Source organism: Myotis daubentonii, chromosome 13 (assembly GCF_963259705.1).
Source record: "Myotis daubentonii chromosome 13, mMyoDau2.1, whole genome shotgun sequence".
NCBI classification, from domain to species: Eukaryota; Metazoa; Chordata; class Mammalia; order Chiroptera; family Vespertilionidae; genus Myotis; species Myotis daubentonii.
Window position 1 is genome coordinate 40094814 of NC_081852.1, and position 22020 is coordinate 40116833.

At 37.5% G+C, this 22020-nt stretch overlaps 1 protein-coding gene and 1 pseudogene across 2 annotated transcripts in view; one reads left to right on the plus strand and one right to left on the minus strand.

Moving 5' to 3' along the window:
• The window catches only part of KIF11 (kinesin family member 11), a 49133-nt gene that overhangs the window by 16909 nt on the left and 10204 nt on the right, over nt 1-22020 (plus strand). For both annotated transcript variants that reach the window (XR_009448389.1, XM_059662854.1), the window contains exons 10-18: nt 5888-5976; nt 7657-7744; nt 9537-9725; nt 10361-10568; nt 12688-12860; nt 15606-15731; nt 16207-16365; nt 18596-18702; nt 21529-21808. Coding sequence is in view for 1 of the 2 variants with exons in the window: in XM_059662854.1 (XP_059518837.1) it covers nt 5888-5976; nt 7657-7744; nt 9537-9725; nt 10361-10568; nt 12688-12860; nt 15606-15731; nt 16207-16365; nt 18596-18702; nt 21529-21808 (1419 nt within the window). In the remaining variant the exon portion in view is untranslated. The remainder of the gene's footprint in view (nt 1-5887; nt 5977-7656; nt 7745-9536; nt 9726-10360; nt 10569-12687; nt 12861-15605; nt 15732-16206; nt 16366-18595; nt 18703-21528; nt 21809-22020) is intronic.
• Nucleotides 5055-5135, minus strand: LOC132215069 (small nucleolar RNA U3; annotated as a pseudogene).

A 22020-nucleotide genomic window follows, 5' to 3' on the forward strand; every position in this document is an offset into this window, starting at 1 on the left:
AAGTGACTAAATTTATTCTAATATCTCCCTGTACACCACATTAAGAGTTGAAAACACTTTCAGAGTGCTTGACTAATTTCCCTTGTGATGAAGTACTTAGAACTTTAACTGTAACATCACATGCTCTTCAAACTCGAGAGAAAGCAACATATAACTGATCATGTGCAAAAAACGGGTTCACGTAGGAACATGCCTACTCTGTCTAGAGTTTTTCCTTGTGATTTATTAATAGTCATCACAAATGCTGGCATCACGGGAAACCGTCGTTGAATCAGTTTAAATGGGAGGCCAGTGTCAGATGGGGACAAATTAATTCTTGGAATCAGAACAGCCTCTCCCTCTGCAGATCCTCTTAATACTTCAGCTTCCATAATGTTAGGTCATAATCTTTTAATAATAAATCTGGTACCATTACAAAGACCCTATTTACTATTGAGATTTCTCAATAGCATGATGATTGCACCCACTTTCAATTTTAATTTATGACACGGCATTCCTGAAGGAGTAATACTATTAAGAAATTCGATGGGAAAATTTTCCTTTTCAGCATCATCTATGGCAGAGGTCCTCAAACTTTTTAAACAGAGGGCCAGTTCACTGGCCCTCAGACATTCCACACATGTGCACTGTGGGCCCGGGACGAGTCGGCTGCTAAGCAGGACAGGCAGCAACGGCAAAAACACCCGGCGGGCCGGATAAATGTTTTCGGCGGGCCGCCTGTGGCCCAAGGGCCGTAGTTTGAGGACCCCTGATCTATGGAATCAATGGAATCATCACTCAAATATGTGTGAAAATCTCCATTGAGTATATCCAAATTTTCTTTTTTTTTTTTTTAATTTTTCTTAAATTTTATTGCTTAAAGTATTACAAAGGGTATTACATATGTATCCATTTTATCCCCCCGCCCTAGACAGTCCCCTAGCCTCCCCTATCACCCAGTGTCTTATGTCCATTGGTTATGCTTATATGCATGCATACAAGTCCTTTAGTTGATCTCTTACCCCCCTACCTCCTGCCCCCCAACCCTCCCCGGCCTTCCCGCTGCAGTTTGACAATCTGTTTGAGGCAGCTCTGCCTCTGTATCTATTATTGTTCAAAAGTTTATAATGGTCTCTATTGTCCATGAATGAGTGAGATCATGTGGTATTTTTCCTTTATTGACTGGCTTATTTCACTTAGCATAATGCTCTCCAGTTCCATCCATGATGTTGCAAATGGTAAGCGTTCCTTCCTTTTTACAGCAGCATAGTATTCCATCATGTAGATGTACCACAGTTTTCTAATCCATTCATCTACTGATGGGCACTTAGGCTGTTTCCAGATCTTAGCTATGGTGAATTGTGCTGCTATGAACATAGGGGTGCATATATCCTTTCTGATTGGTGTTTCTGGTTTCTTGGGATATATTCCTAGAAGTGGGATCACAGGGTCAAATGGGAGTTCCATTTTCAGTTTTTTAAGGAAACTCCATACTGTCTTCCATAGTGGCTGCACCAGTCTGCATTCCCACCAGCAGTGCACAAGTGTTCCTTTTTCTCCACATCCTCTCCAGCACTTGTCGTTTGTTGATTTGTTGATGATAGCCAGTCTGACAGGTGTGAGATGGTACCTCATTGCTGTTTTGATTTGCATCTCTCGGATGATTCCAAATTTTCTTCATTTAATTTTTGTACATGCTCATTTTTTGGACAAAGAATTGCACGTTTAGATATATTTTTAATATTATCTATAGCAGTGGTTCTCAACCTTGGCTGCACATTAGAATCACCTGGGAATCTTTTTAAAATCCTGATTCCTGGGCCTCATCCTCCGGAAATTGTTTCTTTGTTATGGGGTGGGGCCACAACATTAGTAACAAAGAAACAGAACTAAAACTATTGTAGGGAGCTGCTACAGTGTTTTGGACAGGTTCAAGCCTTGGATTGATGAGAGGGCACAGTCCTCTCATTGCCACGTGCAAGTCCCAGCTTGGAGGGCAGAGCCCTCACAGCACAATTATAGCCAACAGCTGTAGTTGTAAGCTTGAACCTATGTAAGTCAGAACACATGGCCCCACGTGCCTGAGTGATGTAGGCTTGATAGAGTTCAGGTGCATGTAGTTGAGTAGGATTGAAACCCAGGAGAATGTTGTAAACATCTTGGTCACACCCTTACTTTGCCTCGTAGCATCTGCTATAAAATAAAGGCATGGCTGTGGGCATGGTGGATGTCTCCCAGAGAAGCAGCGTCCCACGAGACCCAGCTTTCATTCTCGTCTGTCTTTTCTAAGCCTTTCAGCCACCCCCACTCAGGTTCACCCCTGTCCGTGCTGGCGCAGCACACTTTAGGAAGATATGCCTCCACGCTCCCAGGGTGGGTTCCTGCCTCAAACCCCGCCCTTACAGGAAACAGCTCCTGGAAAACAGCTTGGGGGAGGGCACAGCCGTTGCCAAGACAACCCCTGCAGGACTGACTTCCTTATGCTTGGTCATGTCGGTTGTGGTCGTGATGAACACTACCCATGGTTTTTATATAAGTAGACTAGTCCATATCACAAACATGGTTTGTAATCATTTTCTAGTTTATAGCTTGTCTCCTCATCTTCATAAGGACTTTTGTAGAGCAAATGTTTTTGAATTCAGTGTGATTAATTTTTTCCTTTTATGAATTGTGCTTTTGGTGTCAGTTGTAAGAACTCTATGCCTATCTCTAGATCCTGAAGTTTTTTTCTTTTGAAATTTTTGTATCTCTACATTTCACATTTAAGTCCATAATTCACTTTGAATTGTCTTTTGATTAAGGTGTAAAATTTGGGTCAAGCTGCATATTTTTTGCCTATTGGCAAAACTAGTTCTTAGGTGGTGGTATGTTCTCCCACCAGGAAGCACATGTCTGCTTCTTTATCTTTTTGTTAAGAATTGATGATATTCAATGAGTTGACCCATTAGTTCTTTAAGGGTTGCAAAATGGTAATTTTCTAATTCAGTTCTTCTTAACTAATTGCTGGACTACCTCTATAATGAGGAACTTGCCCTCAGCTACCCGAGGGTATACTTATAGAAAGGCAGGAAAAATGCTTGTTTCATTTCCTTTAATTGATAATTTTGAGAATAATGCATTAATTTTCTAGCTTTTTTTCTTTTCACCCAAAGATATGTTTTGTTTTGTTTTTTTAAATTTTGTTTTATTGCTTAAAGTATTACCAAGAGTAATACATATGTCCCGTCCCCCCCTCCCCCCCCTTGACATTCCCCCGGCCTCCCCTACCCCCCAGTGTCTATGTCCATTGGTTATGCTTATGTGCATGCATACAAGTCCTTTGGTTGATCTCTTATCCCCCTCCCCCTCAACCTTCCCCAGCCTTCCTGCTGTAGTTTGACAGTCTGTTCGAGGCTGCTCTGCCTCTGTATCTATTTTTGTTCATCAGTTTATAATGGTCTTTATTATCCATAAATGAGTGAGATCATGTGGTATTTTTCTTTTACTGACTGGCTTATTTCACTTAGCATAATGCTCTCCAGTTCCATCCATGCTGTTGCAAATGGTAAGAATTCCTTCTTTTTTACAGCAGCATAGTATTCCATTTTGTAGATGTACCACAGTTTTCTAATCCATTCATCTGCTGATGGGCACTTAGGCTGTTTCCAGATCTTAGCTATGGTGAATTGTGTTGCTATGAACATAGGGATGCATATATCCTTTCTGATTGGTGTTTCTGGTTCCTTGGGATATATTCCTAGAAGTGGGATCACTGGGTCAAGTGGGAGTTCCATTTTTAGTTTTTTGAGGAAACTCCATACTGTCTTCCATAGTGGCTGCACCAGTCTGCATTCCCACCAGCAGTGCACGAGGGTTCCCTTTTATCCGCATCCTCTCCAGCACTTGTCATTTGTTGATTTGTTGATGATAGCCATTCTGACAGGTGTGAGATGGTACCTCATTGTTGTTTTGATTTGCATCTCTCGGATGATTAGTGACTTTGAGCATGTTTTCATATGTCTCTTGGCTTTCTGAATGTCCTCTTTTGAAAAGTGTCTATTTAGGTCCTTTGCCCATTTTTTGATTGGATTGTTTATCTTTTGTTAAGTTGTATGAGTTCCCTATAAATGTTGGAGATTAAACCCTTATCGGTGATAACATTGACAAATATCTTCTCCCATGCAGTGGGCTTTCTTGTTTTGTTGATGGTTTCTTTTGCTGTGCAGAAGCTTTTCATTTTGATGTAGTCCCATTTGTTCATTTTCTCTTTAGTTTTCATTGCCCTAGGAGCAGTATCAGTGAAGAAATTGCTTCGGCATATGTCTGAGATTTTGTTGCCTTTGGATTCCTCTAGTATTTTTATGGTTTCCCGTCTTACATTTAAGTCCTTTATCCATTTTGAGTTTATTTTTGTGTATGGTGTAAGTTGGTGGTCTAGTTTCATTTTTTTGCATGTATCTATCCAATTTTCCCAACACCATTTATTGAAGAGACTGTCTTGACTCCATTGTATGTTCTTGCCTCTTTTGTCAAATATTAATTGAGCATATTGGTTCGGGTCGATTTCTGGGTTCTCTGTTCTATTCCATTGATCTATATGTCTGTTCTTGTGCCAGTACCAGGCAGTTTTGAGAACAGTGGCTTTGTAATACAGTTTGATATCTGGTATTGAGATCCCACCTACTTTGTCCTTCTTTGTCAGGATCGCTGCAGCTATTCAGGGTCTTTTTTTATTCCAGATGAATTTTTGGAGCATTTATTCTAGGTCTGTGAAATATGCCATTGGTATTTTAATGGGAAGTGCGTTGAATTTATAGATGGCTTTGGGTAGTATGGACATTTTAATGATGTTGATTCTACCAATCCAAGAACATGGTATGTTCTTCCATCTGTTTATGTCTTCCTATATCTCTTTTTTCAACGTCCTGTGTAGAGGTCTTTTGCCTCTTTAGTTAAGTTTATTCCTAGGTATCTTAATTTTTTTGGTGTAATGGTAAATGGGATTGCTTTTTTAGTGTCTCTTTCTGTAAGTTCACTATTGGTGTATAGAAATGCCATAGATTTCTTGGCGTTAATTTTGTATCCTGCTACATTGCTGAATTCATTTGGTGCTCTACACGTTCAGAGAAACTTCTCTAGTAACGAACTATAGAAATGATCCCTGAAAGTATAGTCTTCAAAGATATGTTTTTTAATTGATTTTTTTTTTAAGAGAGAGAGAGAGAGGGAGACAGGAGAGGGAGTGAGGGAGGAGGGAAGAGAGCGAGAAAAGAGAAAGAGAGATTAGTTGCCTCTTGGTCAGGGAATTGAACCCAAAACCTTTTGTTGTATGGGACAATGCTCCAACCAACTGAGCCACGTGGCCAGGGTGGTTTTCTACCTTTCTTAATGTCATTATAAACTCATGAACTTAAAATTTTGTGTTAATCCATTGTAGCTATTATCCTCAGTGATTATCAAATTGTTTCTCCTTTGATCTGTGTTAACTTTCTCCAAGTGATTTCTTGAGCCCTTTTTATTATCATAAGCTTTTTTAGCTTCATTTTTATTTTGTTTGACAAAATGTTCTAGGTTTATCTTGAATGTTTCTTGCCCCAACTCTAGAGTCAGATACTTCTCTAAAAAATCCTGATGTGTGTTTTTTTTAGTGTGAAATGCTACTTGAAGACCAACCTGGGTACTGGAGATTACGTGGTGTGTTTTTCAGAAGCTCATATTGTTATAATGAGTAAATTTAAAGGCTCTTTGAAAGCTGTTGAAAGACTATTCTGTACAAATTAATATTGAATGAAAAGTATGCCTATTATTTTTTTATCATACATTTTTATGATTTAAAAAATATAAAAGGGCTAACTTTTTATTTCGTCCCCAATCCAAATTTAAAGAAATGTTGTTCTATATTGACACCTACAATATTCTTCTTGTGTAGGAATATACAGAAGAGATAGAGCGTCTGAAACGAGATCTTGCTGCAGCCCGTGAAAAAAATGGGGTGTACATTTCTGAAGAGAATTTTAGGTAAGCCAATAGCTATGGAAATTAATTTCCAAGAATAAGTATTTTTTGATAACAGGCTGTTGGAAGTAAAATTTACTCATTTGACAGTAAATAAAATCTTTATTTGTTGTTCTTTTTACAATGCTTGTTTTTCTTTTGATATTAACAAGTATTTATCAAACAGTTTAAAAAGATTTTATATTAACTCCCCCCCCCCCCCACTTATTTATTTATTTATTTATTTAGAGAACGTGGAAGGGAGGAGAGAGAGACACTGGGGTGGGGCACGAACCTGAAACCCAGGCACATGCCCTTGATTGGGAATCCAACCCATGTGAGGGCTGGCGCTCTACCACTGAGCCACACCGGCCAGGGCTATTTTTTATTTTTTAAATAATTACAGATTCACATGAAATTATAAGAAGAGTGCAAAGAGGTCCCATGTATTTTCCATCCAGTTTCCCCAATTGATTACCTCTTAAGTAACTTCACTACATTATCAAAACTGGGAAATTGGTACAATGTATGTGTATAAATCTATCACTTTATCATGTTTGTATATTTGTGTAGTTCAGAACTATCGTCTCAAAGATCTCCGTCTTGCTGACTCTTTATATTCATATCCACGTTCTTCTCCAGTGATTCCTAACCTCTGGCAACCACTAATCTGTTCACTTTTTAAAGCCTGGAGTAGTTTGTTCAAAGTAAAGTTAATCAAAGGACTGTTAGCACATACCTTGGTTGTAGGCTCGATCCCTGACCTTGGTGGTTGGGGCACATGTGGGAGGCAACCAATCTCTCTTTCTTTCTCTCCACCCCCCCCCCGCCCCCCACCCCACTCTCTCTAAAAAAAAAATCAATTGAAAAATATCCTTGGGTGAGGATGAACAATAAAAAAGACTGTTAGAACTAATTCTCCTTTTGCACCTCAGTTCTAACTTTTCCTTTAATGAACAATATCTCCAGCTAATAATTTGAGGAAATTTGTATTCACAAAAGAATCTGTGCCATTTAGCACAATGTGGAATAGAAAATTGTTGGTAGTTATGAAGGAACTGGAGGATAAAGAATACAAAAGACAGCATTCACTTCTGAAACTTGCTAATGCTCAAGAAATCAGAGACCCATTAAAGTGGACTGGCGTTACCTGGTCCAAAATGATGTCAATAAGGCGGAGGCGGAGGATCTGCTCTAGAGAAGAGTCCTTTGCTCCCCTGAGGATTTCTGTGGGGTTTGGTAGTGGCATGTGTGTTTGGGTGTATTTGGCTATAGTAGGCCGTGAGAGGTGTAATTGCTCTGTCATACTTTAATTCTGTTCTCCAGTTTTGTATCCTGTTTATGTTCTATATTCCTGATTACAGACACTTAGGTTGTATTCCCCCCTACCTCTTTTTTTATGTGAGTTGTATTCCTCTGTTAGCTTCTTTGCTTCTCAAATTTTATATACACACATTTCTTCCCCTATGGGTAGGGATTCTCGGTTTCAAAACGGAGATAACAGGAAAACAACTTTAAACAAGGACAAGAATACATTCATTTTTTGCGATTTGTGTGTATTGCTTATTGGCACTAGGCATCATTTTGATGATAGTGACAAACGGCAAAGCTGATGTGTAACTGCCACAATTGGGTTAGAATAAATTGTTTAGGAATTAGGGAAAAAAAGGCTAATTGTTAACTTCATATTAAACTTTATTTCAGAGCCATGAATGGAAAACTAACTGTTCAAGAAGACCAGATTGTAGAATTGATTGAAAAAATTGGTGCACTTGAGGAGGAGCTAAGTAGGGTAAGCATTCCAAACAATATTGAATATTATGTAAAAAGCAAATATTTAAAGAAAATTTCAGAATGTGAGGGATCTATATTTTTAAGATTTTTTTCAGTATATGGGGCTGACCCATATACTGAAAATAAGTTGTATCATAATTTTGTCACAATTGTAATGAAGAAACTATTTTTAAAAATTTTAAACTATTGATTAATTTTAGAGAGAGGAACTTGGAAGAGAGACAGAGAGATATCGATTTGTTGTTCTACTTATTTATGTATTCATTAATTGAATCTTTTTTAAAATATGTTTTTATTGATTTTAGAGAGAGAGAATGGAGAGGGGGAGAGAGATAAAAATATAGATGAGAGAGAAACATCCCTTCGCTGCCTCCTTAATGCCCTCCACTGGGGAATAAGCCCACAACCCAGGCATGTGCCCTGAATGGGAATCAAACTGGTGGCCTCTTAGTGCATGCGTCAGTGCTCAACACTGAACCACACCAAGCAGGCATTGGTTGATTCTTGTATGTTCCCTGACCCGGGATAGAACCTGAAACCTTGGCATATCAGGATGACATTCTAACCAACTGAGCTACTGGTCACAGCAGAAACTATTTTGACACATTAATGCAACATTACAAGAAATTAACTGAAATGTGTGATTTTTTTTTTTTTAAACCAAGATTAGTTGGTGTTTTTTTTTTGTTTGTTTGTTTTTGTTTTTTTTTTTAAATATATTTTATTGATTTTTTACAGAGAGGAAGGGAGAGAGATAGAGAGTTAGAAACATCGATGAGAGAGAAACATCGATCAGCTGCCTCCTGCACATCCCCCACTGGGGATATGCCCGCAACCCAGGTACATGCCCTTGACCGGAATCGAACCTGGGACCTTTCAGTCCGCAGGCCGACGCTCTATCCACTGAGCCAAACCGTTTTCGGCTGAAATGTGTGATTTTATTGGTCAAGCTAAATAGTGAGTGCTGAGCCCTAGCTGGTTTGACTCAGTGGATAGTGCATCGGCCTGCGGACTGAAGGGTCCCGGGTTTGATTCCATCCCTGGGTTGCAGGCTCAATCCCCAGTAGGGGGCATGCAGGAGGCAGCCGATCAATGATTCTCTCTTGTCATTGATGTTTCTATCTCTCTCTCCTTCTCCCTTCCTCTCTGAAATCAATAAAAATATATATTAAAAAATAGTGAATGCTGCCTGACCAGTTTGGATCTGTGGACTGAAGGGTCCCGGGTTCGATTCCAGTCAAGGGCATGTACCTTGGTTGCTGGCACACCCTGGGGGTGTGCAGGAGGCAGCTGACCGATGTTTCTCTCTCATCGATGTTTCTAACTCTCTATCCCTCTCCCTTCCTCTCTGTAAAAAATCAATAAAATATATTTAAAAAACAAATAAACAAAAAAACCCCCATGCTGTTAAAAAAAAATAGTGAATGCTGAGACATTTTCATTAATGTGCTTATCAGATGAGGGAATGGAATGTTGGGAGAAAACAGATGTTAAATAACTTAGATGTAAAGACCTGATTCTTTTGTGCCAGCCTCATATTGGCAGTGTTGGATAAATCCCGAAGAATTAATACCACTACACTAGACCTGTTTTATTTGTTTTTAATTAACTTACAAAAGAAACCAGAAGCCATATGAAATGTACTGACCTACCTTGTAACTTACAACTTGTTACAATTTTGCATGGAAATAATTTGGTTCTTCTAATATTATATTATGAACTAGCCAGGTGTCTCACCAATCAGTTCAGCACTTTAATTCTTTAAAAAATGTTTAATGTATTATATTTAGGTTACAGAATTATTTGTGGATAATAAAAATGAACTTGAGCAGTGTAAATCTGACCTACAAAATAAGACACAGGAACTTAAAACCACTCAAAAACATTTACAAGAAACTAAATTACAGCTTGTTAAAGAAGAGTATGTGTCGTCAGTTTTGGAAAGTACTGAGAAGAAACTTCATGATACTGCCAGCAAGGTTTGTCCTTTGTTTTGACTGTATTTGCATTGAAGAAATTGGCAAATGGGTAGAAGTAAATTACTTTGCTGTCTGTAGCATTAATTGTGAAATTCTATTATTCACCCCAAATTCACATTTCTGTCAGTTTAAAAAATGTTATTTTATTATTTTATCTAAATTTTCCTCATTGGAGATGCTAGATTAAGGAAAAAGCTTCCAGAAGTTTTGAAAATAGAACATGACTTTAATATTCCTTATGGACATTTACAATAATGATGTAATACTTTTTTTCTAAGGTCATGATTGAAGATAATGAGTAATCACGATTTTAGGACCTTCTAATGATGGAAATTGTTGAAAGTATTTAATTTTTTATTAGATATACTTTTGAGAAAATAGGAACGCATAATATGCAAAAAACTTGTAGGGCAGTATAATTACTATAATTGGCAAAATCAGTTTTCCTTGTCTAAATGGTAGGGGAAATAAATATTCTTAGGTTAATTAGCATGAGTTTAAAAATTTCTTCTGATGCAATATATAAAACTTTCAAGTTCTTAATAGGAGCAATCCTTATGTAGCACAGATACTTTTGTAGACGGCTTTTGTCATATCCATCTTATCAACATTTATTTTTAAAAAATAATATATAGTTGCTTGACACAGTTGAAGAAACTACAAAAGATGTATCTGGTCTCCATTCCAAACTGGATCGTAAGAAGGCGGTTGATGAGCACAATGCAGAAGCTCAGGATATTTTTGGCAAAAATCTGAATAGCCTGTTTAATAATATGAAAGAATTAATAAGAGATGGCAGCTCAAAACAAAAGACCATGCTGGGACTTCACAAGACCTTGTTTGGTAAGTTCAAGCATTTCTAATGATTCTAATTGTTGTGTGTTTAGTGGGAGACTAATTTCAAAACTGATAGTTTAATATAAAAAATTTCAGGTGACAGTGTCACTAGTTCTTCCCTTGCACACACTATGTTCAGACTAGAGGTTAATACTTTCACTGCCTTCAACTGAAAACAAATTTACTTGGGCTGTTTTTTCCTGTTTTCTATAAAATAACATGTTTATTAAACAATAACTAAGTGTATAAACTTTAGAAGTAAAAGTCCCTTTAACCCTGACCCTCTCCCATTCTCTATAGACACTGCTGTTAAATTTCTTGAGTTTCTTGAAATTTTCTGTACATAAACATTTTGCATCTTTTTTCTTTTGAGAACATACATCTTGAATGTTTGCCATATTGTCAGAATATGTTTATGTATCATTTTAAACCAAACCATTGTTGTTATCTTCATGGCGGGGGGGGGGGGGTGCGAACCTCCTAAGTATTAGTTTATTTATTACTAGAGGCCCGGTACACAAAAATTTGTGCACTCGGTGGGGAGAGGGGGTCCTTCAGCCCGGCCCGTGCCCTCTCGCAGTCTGGGACCCCTCGGGAGATAACGACCTGCTGGCTTAGGCCTGCTCCCGAGTGGCAGAGGGCAGGCCCAATCCCTAGGTGCAGCCCCTGGTCGGGCTCAGAGCAGGGCCGATTGAGGAGTTGGGGTGCCGCCCCCTGTCACGCACAGAGCAGGGTCGATCAGGGGGTTGAGCTCCCCCCTGTCACTCACTGAGTAGGGTCGATAGGGGAGTTGGGGCACCGCCCTCTGTCACACACAGAGCAGGGCGGATCAGGGGGTTGGGGCGCTGCCACTGTCACACTCAGGGCAGGGCCGATGGGGAGGTTATGGCTCTACTCCGTCACACACAGAGCAGGGCCCGTGGGGGGCGGCGTGGGATTGGGGCACCGCACCTTGTCACACACAGAGCAGGGCCGATCAGGGGGGTTTGGTCGCTGCCCCCGTCACGCTGATCCCGGTGCCAGGAGGCCTCGCTGCTCCGCTGATCCCGGTGCTGGGAGGCCTCGTGGCTCCACTGATCCCGGTGCTGGGAGGCATATTACCCTTTTACTATATAGGATAGAAGCCTGGTGCACAGGTGGGGGCCAGCTGGTTTGCCCTGAAGGGTGTCCTTGATCAGGGTGGGGGTCCCCACTGGGGTACCTGGCCAGCCTGGGTGAGGGGCTGAGGGCCGTTTTCAGGCTGGCGGGTGACTGAAGCTCCCAACCTGTCCTTTTTTCCTTTTTTTTTCATTCTGGGCTAGCTTTAGCTCTGAGGCTCGGCTCCAGCTATGAGACTTCCACTGCTGAAAGCAGGTTTCTGGCCTTTGTTTACCCTTCTGTATTTGAAACAGTGTTGCGGTCCTGCTGGCTGAAGCCTGGGGTTTTGTTTAGCTCCTATTTTTGTAACATAGTTGCTTAGAGTGCAGCTGAGAGGCTGGCAAGGCAGGTGGGGAAGCTTTGGCTTCCTCTGTCACTAAAGCAAGCAAGCCTCATGTTAGTTTCCAGCTGCCTGGCTGCCGGCGGCCATCTTGGCTGTCAGTTAATTTGCATATCTTGCTGATTAGCCAATGGGAAGGGTAGCGGTCGTACGCCAATTACCATGTTTCTGTTTTATTAGATAGGATGGAAGTATTATCCTTATTATAGAAAATTTGGGAAATGCAAAAATGTAAAAATTGTTTAAATCACCTAGTCTAGTCATTTTAAGCCAAATGCTATAAATTTTGTTTATTGATTTCTAGTTTATCTTTTCTTCTATAATCTCTTTTACCTATTGTAATACTGTATATTACTTGTAGTTAGAAATTAATTTTAGAGTGTTCTAGTTATTTGTTTACTGTGAGTTATAGTTATGGGTCTGATATACTACAGATTTGTCAACTGTTTACAGAATACTGTAGAACAAATATAATTTATACTTAAAATGTTTCCTTGCTTATGTAGTAAGACACTTTTGTTAAGCTTATTTGTTATGACGAATTTCCACAACAGAGATATAGTTTTGCCAATCTCTTTGGGGTGGTTCAAACTGTATTTAAATATGTTAATGCTAAAGTTCACATCTTTTTTTTTTTTTTGGTTACAGGTAACCTGCTGTCTTCCAGTGTTTTTGCATTAGACACCATTACTACAACAGCACTTGGATCTCTCTCATCTGTTCCAGAAAATGTGTCTAAACATGTTTCTCAGATTTCTAATATGATATTAGAAGAACAGTCATTAGCAGAAGAAAGTAAAACTGTACTTCAGACATTGCTTGTTAGTAAATATTTTAAAGTATATTTGAAGGGTTATGTTTGCTAAGTCCTCAAAAACAATGTTAACTGTTCTTTCATCTTAGTTTTACTTGACACAGTGATAAACATCACTTTAAGAGAGTAGGTTTATATTTTAAAGACAAATCCTCTCCACTGTTTTTCTTTCCCAGAAAGAATACTTTCCAAATGCATATAATTACCTTTGACAATTTTTTCAATTATATCTTGCAACATTACCACTTCTAATAACTCAAAAGGGTAGGTTTAGCTACAGATGAATTCAAGGGACCCATGGCCTGCCACCTAGCTCAGAAATAGTAAATTATTTTTCCGCTGGGTCCTGGAATCATCCAGCTGATGTTACATTGACTCAATCAGAAGGAGATATTAAGTGGTTAATTTTAAAACTACATTAATACAGAAATATGTGCAAGAAAAATAACTTAGAAGATAGAATTCTAGAAACACATAAAATAATTTGTGAGGTCAGATCGGTGTGATCAAGCCCTTCTAGGCTATAATTGTAAGGCTGTTTTTCATAGTTCTATAAAAGTCACTAATCTAATTATACTTAATATTACCTCCTCCATTCCATACCTGATTTGTATTATACTCTTTTATTTTATAGTTGTATGATTTCTCTAGGAAGTTCTTGGCCATATTACTTACTTTGTTTCTTTTTTGTGTAGGCTCTCTGCCTCTCTTTTTGAGTTAAATAATATTGTTGAACATGATCCAAGTAAATGCTACAAATGTTAGTTGACACTCTGCCTGGATTTAATTCTTGTATGACATTTTTGATAGATTTCTTTAATCACCCAAGCTTGACAAAGTTAAAAGATACTGTTAATACTTAGTTATTTTTATTTATTTTTATTATTATTTTTTTAAATATATTTTATTGATTTATTACAGAGAGGAAGGGAGAGGGATAGAGAGCCAGAAACATCGATGAGAGAGAAACATGGATCAGTTGCCTCCTGCACATCTCCTACTGGGGATGTGCCAGCAACCAAGGTACATGCCCTTGACCGGAATCGAACCTGGGACCTTTTAGTCCACAGGCCAATGCTCTATCCATGAGCCTAACCGGTTAGGGCGTTATTTTTAAATATATATATGTATGGGTGTGTGTGTATATATACACACACACCCATACATATATACTTTTATTGATTTCAGAGAGGAAGGGAGAGGGATATAGAAACATCAAGGATGAGAGAGAATGATTGATCAGCTGCCTCCTGCACACCCCCTACTGGAGATTGATCCTGTAACCCAGGCATGTGCCCTGACGGAATCAAACTGTGACCTCCTGGTTTATAGGTCAAAGCTCAACCACTGAGCCACACTGGCTGGGCAATATTTAATTTTTAGAAATTGATTCGTTTACTAAGTGATCATCTGTATTTATTAATTCTTCTACCATGTTATAAACCAAGTCATAAGCATTGCTTGAGTCAGAGATGACTGCTGCTCACACAGAATAAGTTGAAATTAGAATGATAGTTCTTTTCCAAGGAATGCCAGTAGCTTTTTAAGTATTTACTAATAATTTCTTTTCTTTTCTTTTTTTTTTTTACTAATTTCAGAGAGGAAGGAAGCGTGAAAGAGAGATAGAAACATCAATGAGAGGGAAACATTGATCAGCTGCCTCCTGCATGCTCCCCACTGGGGATCGAGCCCACAACCTAGGCATATGCTCTGAAGGAATTGAACTGTGAACTTCTGGTCATAGGTCGATGCTCAATCACTGAGCCATGCTGGCTGGGCCTAATAATTTCTGTTACAGTTTCTCGCCCTTGTCCTAGTGAAAGGAGCTTACGTCAGAATATTTTTTTCCTTTTTGTAAAACTCTCAATGTACACTACATTTTCAACTTCCCAAATGCCTTGACAAGAACAAGAACCTGACAAGTTCTTCTGATATAGTAGGATATGAATCACTAGGTCTTCAAAGTTAAATACCTCCAGCCCAAAGCCTACTTTTTTTTTTTTTGCCCTTTTAGTTCTTAATTTTTTTTCTTTCTTTATTGATTTGAAAGCTATTTGATTTCAGCCTTCATGACTAAGAACCTAAATTACTTGAAATTTATTTTGTTAAACTGTACTTGGAATACTGAAATTGTATCAAATGACTATCATTTCCCCCTCTTCTGAATTCTTCTGACTTTCATTGCATTAGACTGTTAGGAATCTGTTGTATGGTAAGTTGTCATTTTCTTAATTACTATAGGCAGGATTAAGTGACTTATGCAGAATGTAAGCTCTGGGAACAAATAGGCTCTAAAGCAGCGGTTCTCAACCTGTGGGTCGTGACCCCTTTGGGGGTCGAACAACCCTTTCACAGGGGTTGCCTAAGACCATCGGAAAACACATATATAATTACATATTGTTTTTGTGATTAATCACTATGCTTTAATTATATTCAATTTGTAACAATGAAAATACATCCTGCATATCAGATATTTACATTATGATTCATAACAGTAGCAAAATTACAGTTATGAAGTAGCAACGAAAATAATTTTATGGTTGGGGGTCACCACAACATGAGACACTGTATTAAAGGGTCACGGCATTAGGAAGGTTGAGAACCACTGTTCTAAAGAATAGAAAATGGACACTTAGGATTTTAGTATGTGTGTGTTTAGTTAACAAAGTATTTAAGATATTTAACCAGATTTATGGAAGCGAAAATATTATTTTTCTTTTTAAAACTTGTTTGTTTTTATTTTTAAAACCAGAATGTACTTAAGACTGACCTTCTAAGTTCACTGGAAACAATTTTATCCCCCACTGTGTTGGCTATACTGAAAATCAATAGTCAACTAAAGCATATTTTCAAGACTTCACTGACAGTGGCTAATAAGGTAATAAATGTTATTATCTCCAAATCAAATTGTTGTTTAAGAAAATAACTATCTGAAACCACACCTGGAGAGTTACATGTAAAATCCATGCGTTCTGAGAAGGAATCTAGAGGAGGGAGGAGATAAGACACTCTCTGCTATTGATGTAGTCAGCAGAATGATGGCTAAGAAAAATTAGAGGGAATGATAAAGATAAATGTTTAAGTTGGCAAAGTAACATATAGCATGCTATCATATGGTGGGTGAGGAAGATAATGCACCTATACATGTATGCATATATGCCTAGTTATACATAAAATGTCTGGAAGTATTTATAAATGGTAGTAATCATCTCAGGTGGGAATGGGACTGGGGTTCTAGAAGCTGGAGAGAAAAAGGGACTTTGCACACTGTTTTCTACCTTTTCTATTTTGTATGTATTAAAAAACTTATTTTTTTTTAATTTAAGAAAGTAATTAATTATCTTTCTTCAAAGATAGAAGATCAGAAAAAGGAAATGGATGGCTTTCTCAGTACACTGTGTGACCATTTACATGAACTACAAGAAAATACAATTTCTTCCTTGGCTGAATCCCAGAAGCTATGTGAAAATTTAACAGAAGAACTAAAGACAATAAAGAAAACCCATTCACAGGTATTTTATTTAGGTGATGTGGGGAGTATAAAAAAGAAAATTTTATGATCTTTAACTTGATAATCCCTGTTACGCAATATGAATGCTTTATAACTATTTTAGAAACCTGAAAATACCAAAGCCACTATTGCTTATAACAGTAATTAATATAAAAGAATTGAGAATTCTTTTATTGATCAGTTAATATTTGAGGATTTGCTACATGAAGCATTTTGAATGAGCCTGCATGTCTACATTATAACTTGATAAATTATTTTTTTGTGTGGTAACATGTATAGTTACTTTCATAAACTATGCCCTGTTCTCCTCTTACAATTTCTGTCCCCTCGGTGTCAGACATTTAAATTGTAATAAATTAATACAGTTCTTAATTTTTATTAATTGATTATAAATGTAATTCATAATTTATAGTCCTCCATGTAAACTATTCCTTAGTGTAAAGAATGTCTAAACTTTTATTAAGTAAAGTTATTACTACATCGCAGAATTCTTTGGTCAGTAAAACTGTTGACATAATGTAGTGGGTAGTGAAGGATTCCTTTTAGAGGGGAAAGTGAGGGAGGGGGAATTCATATCCATATCACCAAAAATGAGAAGAATAATATATCCAAGAGTTGACATAATGTAGTGGGTAGTGAAGGATTCCTTTTAGAGGGGAAAGTGAGGGAGGGGGAATTCATATCCATATCACCAAAAATGAGAAGAATAATATATCCAAGATTTTTAGCTAAGAAATAAAGCAACTTTAAAATAACATTATTCAGTTTCTTAATTAATACTAATGAAATTTATCAGAGACATGATTACTATCAGAAATTAGTAAAAATCATAGTTCACATTTATTGAGCAACTTACGTGTTTAATCTCTCCCTTCAGTATAAATACAGGCTTTATTACTAGCCCAGTTTTCTAATGAGGAAACAAAGAGCCCTCACAAGCATGAAGCAGTATTTTTTAAAATATATTTTTATTATTTCAGAGAAAAAGGAAATGGGAGAGAGAGATAGAAACTTCCCTGATGAGAGAGAATCATGGATCGGCTGTATCCTGCAAGGCCCCCACTGGGGATTGAGCCCACAACCCTGGCCTGTGCCCTTGATCAGAATCGAATCTGGGACCTTTCAGTTCACAGGCCAATGCTCTATCCACTGAGTCAAACTGGCTAGGCCGGCATGAATCAGTATTTAAAATAGATCATCCTACAGTGGTGCTGGTGGTGATTATATTGCCTGAAAGGCATTTATTTTTGAGGGTATCTTCTATATATTTCTTGAATATATTCCGGCAATTTGAAATTGCAGCAATTTCTTATACCCTCAGCATAGGGAATTTACCTTACAGCTGCCTAGAATTTTTATGCATATATTCTAAGGTACATCAACTCTTTATAAATTAACTGTTTTGAAATGTTTAAAATTAGTAATCAAATGTTTAAAAACAAACAAAATACCTATGATCTGAAAAGTATTTTAACATGGATGGTTTGATTTCCCTATTTAAGGAAGCAAGTTTACTAAGTGAGCACTAACAAAACAATTATGTAAAACTCTGAACACCTATTTACATATAAGTAAATCTGATAATATCTGCATTTCCCTCTACTCTGAGACTAGTAAAAATACTGGCAGACTTTATTCATAATCAAAATGTTAGATAAGTTTTTATCAGCTGATGTCTTATTCAAAGATGGACTGAACAGTGAATAAGGCTGGGTGCCTTTTCAACTCTTCCTTGGTTTTTACTACAAGTCCTTAGCATATTGTGAGCCTATAAGAGCTTGTTTTTAAAGATGCCAAGTATGAGCAAAGGTCATACTCTATATTGACATTTTATTAATGTCATCCAACTAGATTCTGTAAAATGTTTCAGCTCTAGTAATTGATAACAAAATCTAATAATTTTGGACTGCTTGACTGATGAGATTATCAGCATTACTTTTTCCTTCCAGTATTGTTATCAATTAAGAAACAACTGTATGTATCTGTCAAAGTGGTTCTCAAACATAATGTATTTGGTTAGTTAAGAGCTATATAGTTGCTAATTTTTAAAAAATCCTATAAAATCTTTTTAATATCAACTTCCACTGCTTCCCTCTATGGGAAAGAGATAAAGATCTCTTGTAAGGAATTTATGTAAATCTCACCTATGGAAAAATACTTCATGTCAGGGTAGAAAAAAAGTTCAAGTGTCGTAATTTCAATCTTTTCCCTTCCCCACACCTTTCTTACAGGAACTTTGCCAGTTAATCAATCTTTGGGGAGAGAGATTCTGTGCTTTGGAGGAAAAGTGTGAAAACATTCAGAAACCACTTCATAATATCCAAAAAAATACAGAGCAGTAAGTTGTTTTAAAATTCTATTTAACTTTTCTCTGCCTGAAATTATTTTCAGAATAAAAAGCTTCAAATAGTACAAAAACAATCAACCCAGTTTCTCATTTAACATTTTAAAAAATATATATTTTATTGATTTTTTTATAGAGAGGAAGAGAGAGGGATAGAGAGTTAGAAACATTGATGAGAGAGAAACATAGATCAGCTGCTTCCTGCACACCTCCTACTGGGGATGTGCCCGCAACCAAGGTACATGCCCTTGGCCAGAATCGAACCTGGGACCTCTCAGTCCGCAGGCTGACGCCCTATCCACTGAGCCAAACCGGTTAGGGCTCATTTAACATTTTATTATGCTTGCTTTATCATTCTTATTCCTCTCATTTCTCCCCTCTAAAATATATGTATATATGTATCTTTTCTGAACTAGCTGAGAATGTATTATAGATGTAATTGCACACTTTCCAATAAATACTTCAATGTGTATTTCCTAAAAGCAAGGATACTCTGTTATATAACCATAGTGTAATTATTTTAAATCAGAAAATTAATATTGATAACTGCCATTACCTAATATGCACACCTAATTCAAATTTTGTCAATTGTCTCACTGGTGTTCTTTATAGGAAAAGGAAAAAATTTTCCTCTTGGTCCAGGATTTAATCCAGGATCATGCATTGCATTTGTCATGTCTCGAGTGTCCTTTAATCTGGAGTTGTTTAGTTTTTGTCTTTCATGACCTTCCTTTTTTCAGGACTAGAATATTTATGTCCCTCAGTTGGGGGACCCTTTTACTCTCTTTAACCTCTCCCTCCCTATCCCTCTTCCTCTCTGTTAACCACCATACTGTTATCTGTGTCTTTGAGGTTGTTTGTTTGTTTTTATTTGTTCATTTGTTGCTTTCTACAAGTTTGTTAATGGCATATGTGAATCAACATTATATTTCTATTGAACAGAGCTGCTGTAGAATTCTGGCTAGCACCTGACTTACTACCTAACTCCCATCATCTGTTTTTCAGTCCTGTTGTTGGTACATGTTCCATTCTGAACTCTTCTTTCTTGAATCTGAATCTAGAAAGTGTTTCCCAACTTTGTTTTCCTAGTGTCTAGACTTAGGATTCCTGGCTTATTCCATAGCTTGGAAAGAAATACTAGGAGTAGGATTGAAATAGAAAGGGAAGGGAACTACGGTATACTTTCTTTAAGACCTAGGCAAGTCATTTTTCCTATCTTTCTGGCATTGTGTGCATGTAAAAGAATTAATCAGGCGTAGAGCCCAGGAATCTAGGTGAGATACTGAAGTTTGAGACCTGCTTTCGGCATTTACTGTCATAGTATGCAGTCACTTCTGAATAAGTTTCATCTTCCTACTAGGTTGTGATTCCTTGGGATAGATTTGTGTTGACAGTCTCCAAGTTTACCACTTAAACATTTTTTTCCAATCATTTCCACTTAACCTGTGGTTGAACTTTGGTTTTTAACACACTTGCTTACTCACTTGGTTTACTCACATGGTGTACCATCTAGTGGTAATAGACGGTAACTTTCATTCCTCAGTTTCATCCTGTGGTGCTATAGCCAGGGGTGGGGAACATCTAACCCGTGGGCCATATAAGGCCCTCAAAATCATTTGGTGTGGCCCTTCCAAGGCATTAGGGATGAGTTAATAAAACGTTTGACCAAATATAACAGGCTAATTTTTAAGTCGATAATTTTGTATGGCTTTCGAATGATGTTATAAATATCCAAGTAGCCCTTGGCAGAAAGAAGGTTCCCCACCCTTGTGATATATGGTGATTTTGAAGACTATTAAAGAGAACCTGACTGAGAAGAGGAAGCCACATGAATTTTAAATTTATATTTTAACTGACATTAGGTTTATGTCAGGGTTACATTTGTGCTATGTGTATAGTTTGTCACACACCAATATTATTTTTTTAATTTTTGAAAATATATTTTGTTATTGATTTCAGAGAGGAAGGGAGAGGGAGAGAGAGGCAGAAACGTCAATGATGAGAGAGAATCATTGACCAGCTGCCTCCTGCACACCCCCTATTGGGGATTGAGCCAGAAACGCAGGCATGTGCCCTGACTGGGAATCGAACCATGACCTCCTGGTACGTAGGTCGACGCTCAACCACTTAGCCACACTGGATGGGCTTAAATTTTTTTTATTCTTTACTTTTTAATATTTATTAATTAAATTGACATTGGTCAACATGGACATAGAGGTTTTAGGTGTGGGTTTCTAAGACCTGTATTGTACTGCGTGCCCACCACCCCAAATCAAATCTTTTCTTGTCACCTTATATTAGCGCCCCCTTTCTATCGTTTTTTAATTATTAGAAAGCTTTATAGTTAACTTTTATAAAGTTTATAATTTTTATGATTTATGTCATAAACAAGGCAAAACTGCAAATGAACACAATGACTGTGGACCATTTAGGGACTAGACTAGAGGCTATAAATGCCCTTCAATAACATAATCTAGTAGGAGAAAGAAAACATGTGGACAGATTTCATTTTGATAATTGTATAGTTAGTACTCTAAAAGGTACAAGTAAAGCATCATATCTGGAGGAGAGCCGAGAAAGGCCTTATGAGAAAAGATATTTTCAAAGGTCATCTAACGGCTGATGTGATGCCAGTCTGCGGTGAAAAGACGCTGGCCAAAGCATTCCTTCTCCCGCGTGGAAGACTAGTAGGAACAAGGGCTCTGGAGCCAGACTGCCGGGTTTAAATATGCCATTTGTGAGCTGTGTGATCGTGGGCAAATTGTGTATCCTTTGAGTCTAAGTTTTCCATGTTAACAATGTTGGTCTCTTTTCCTATAGGAAATCTAAGGATATAATCAGCAAAACAACTTCTCACAGTACAAAGTTTTGTGCTGATTTTGATGGCTTATCACAGGAACTCAGACATTTTAACCAAGAAGGTACACAGTTGGTTGAAGAGTGTGCAAAACACTGTGATAAACTCAATAGCAACCTTGAAATAACATCTCAAGACATTAAACAGAGATGTGAGGCTCTGAACACAAGCGCACTTTGTTTTTCTGAACAGTGGCTATCTGGCTTAAATAAAAGGGAAGAGGAAATTCAGAACTTATTGGAGGTAATAACTTTGTAACTGGAACCTACTTTGGGGAAAAGAGTGATAAATTAAATATTCTTGGCTAAGGATTGGTTTAAAAACAAAAGACATTAAAAATATAATGAATGACAACATTTTAAAGTATATTATAGTTGATATAACTTATACATGGTCTTGTTTCATGTATGTGTCTCCTAGGTCTCAAAATTATTTAATGTTTGTCTGCTCTGTAT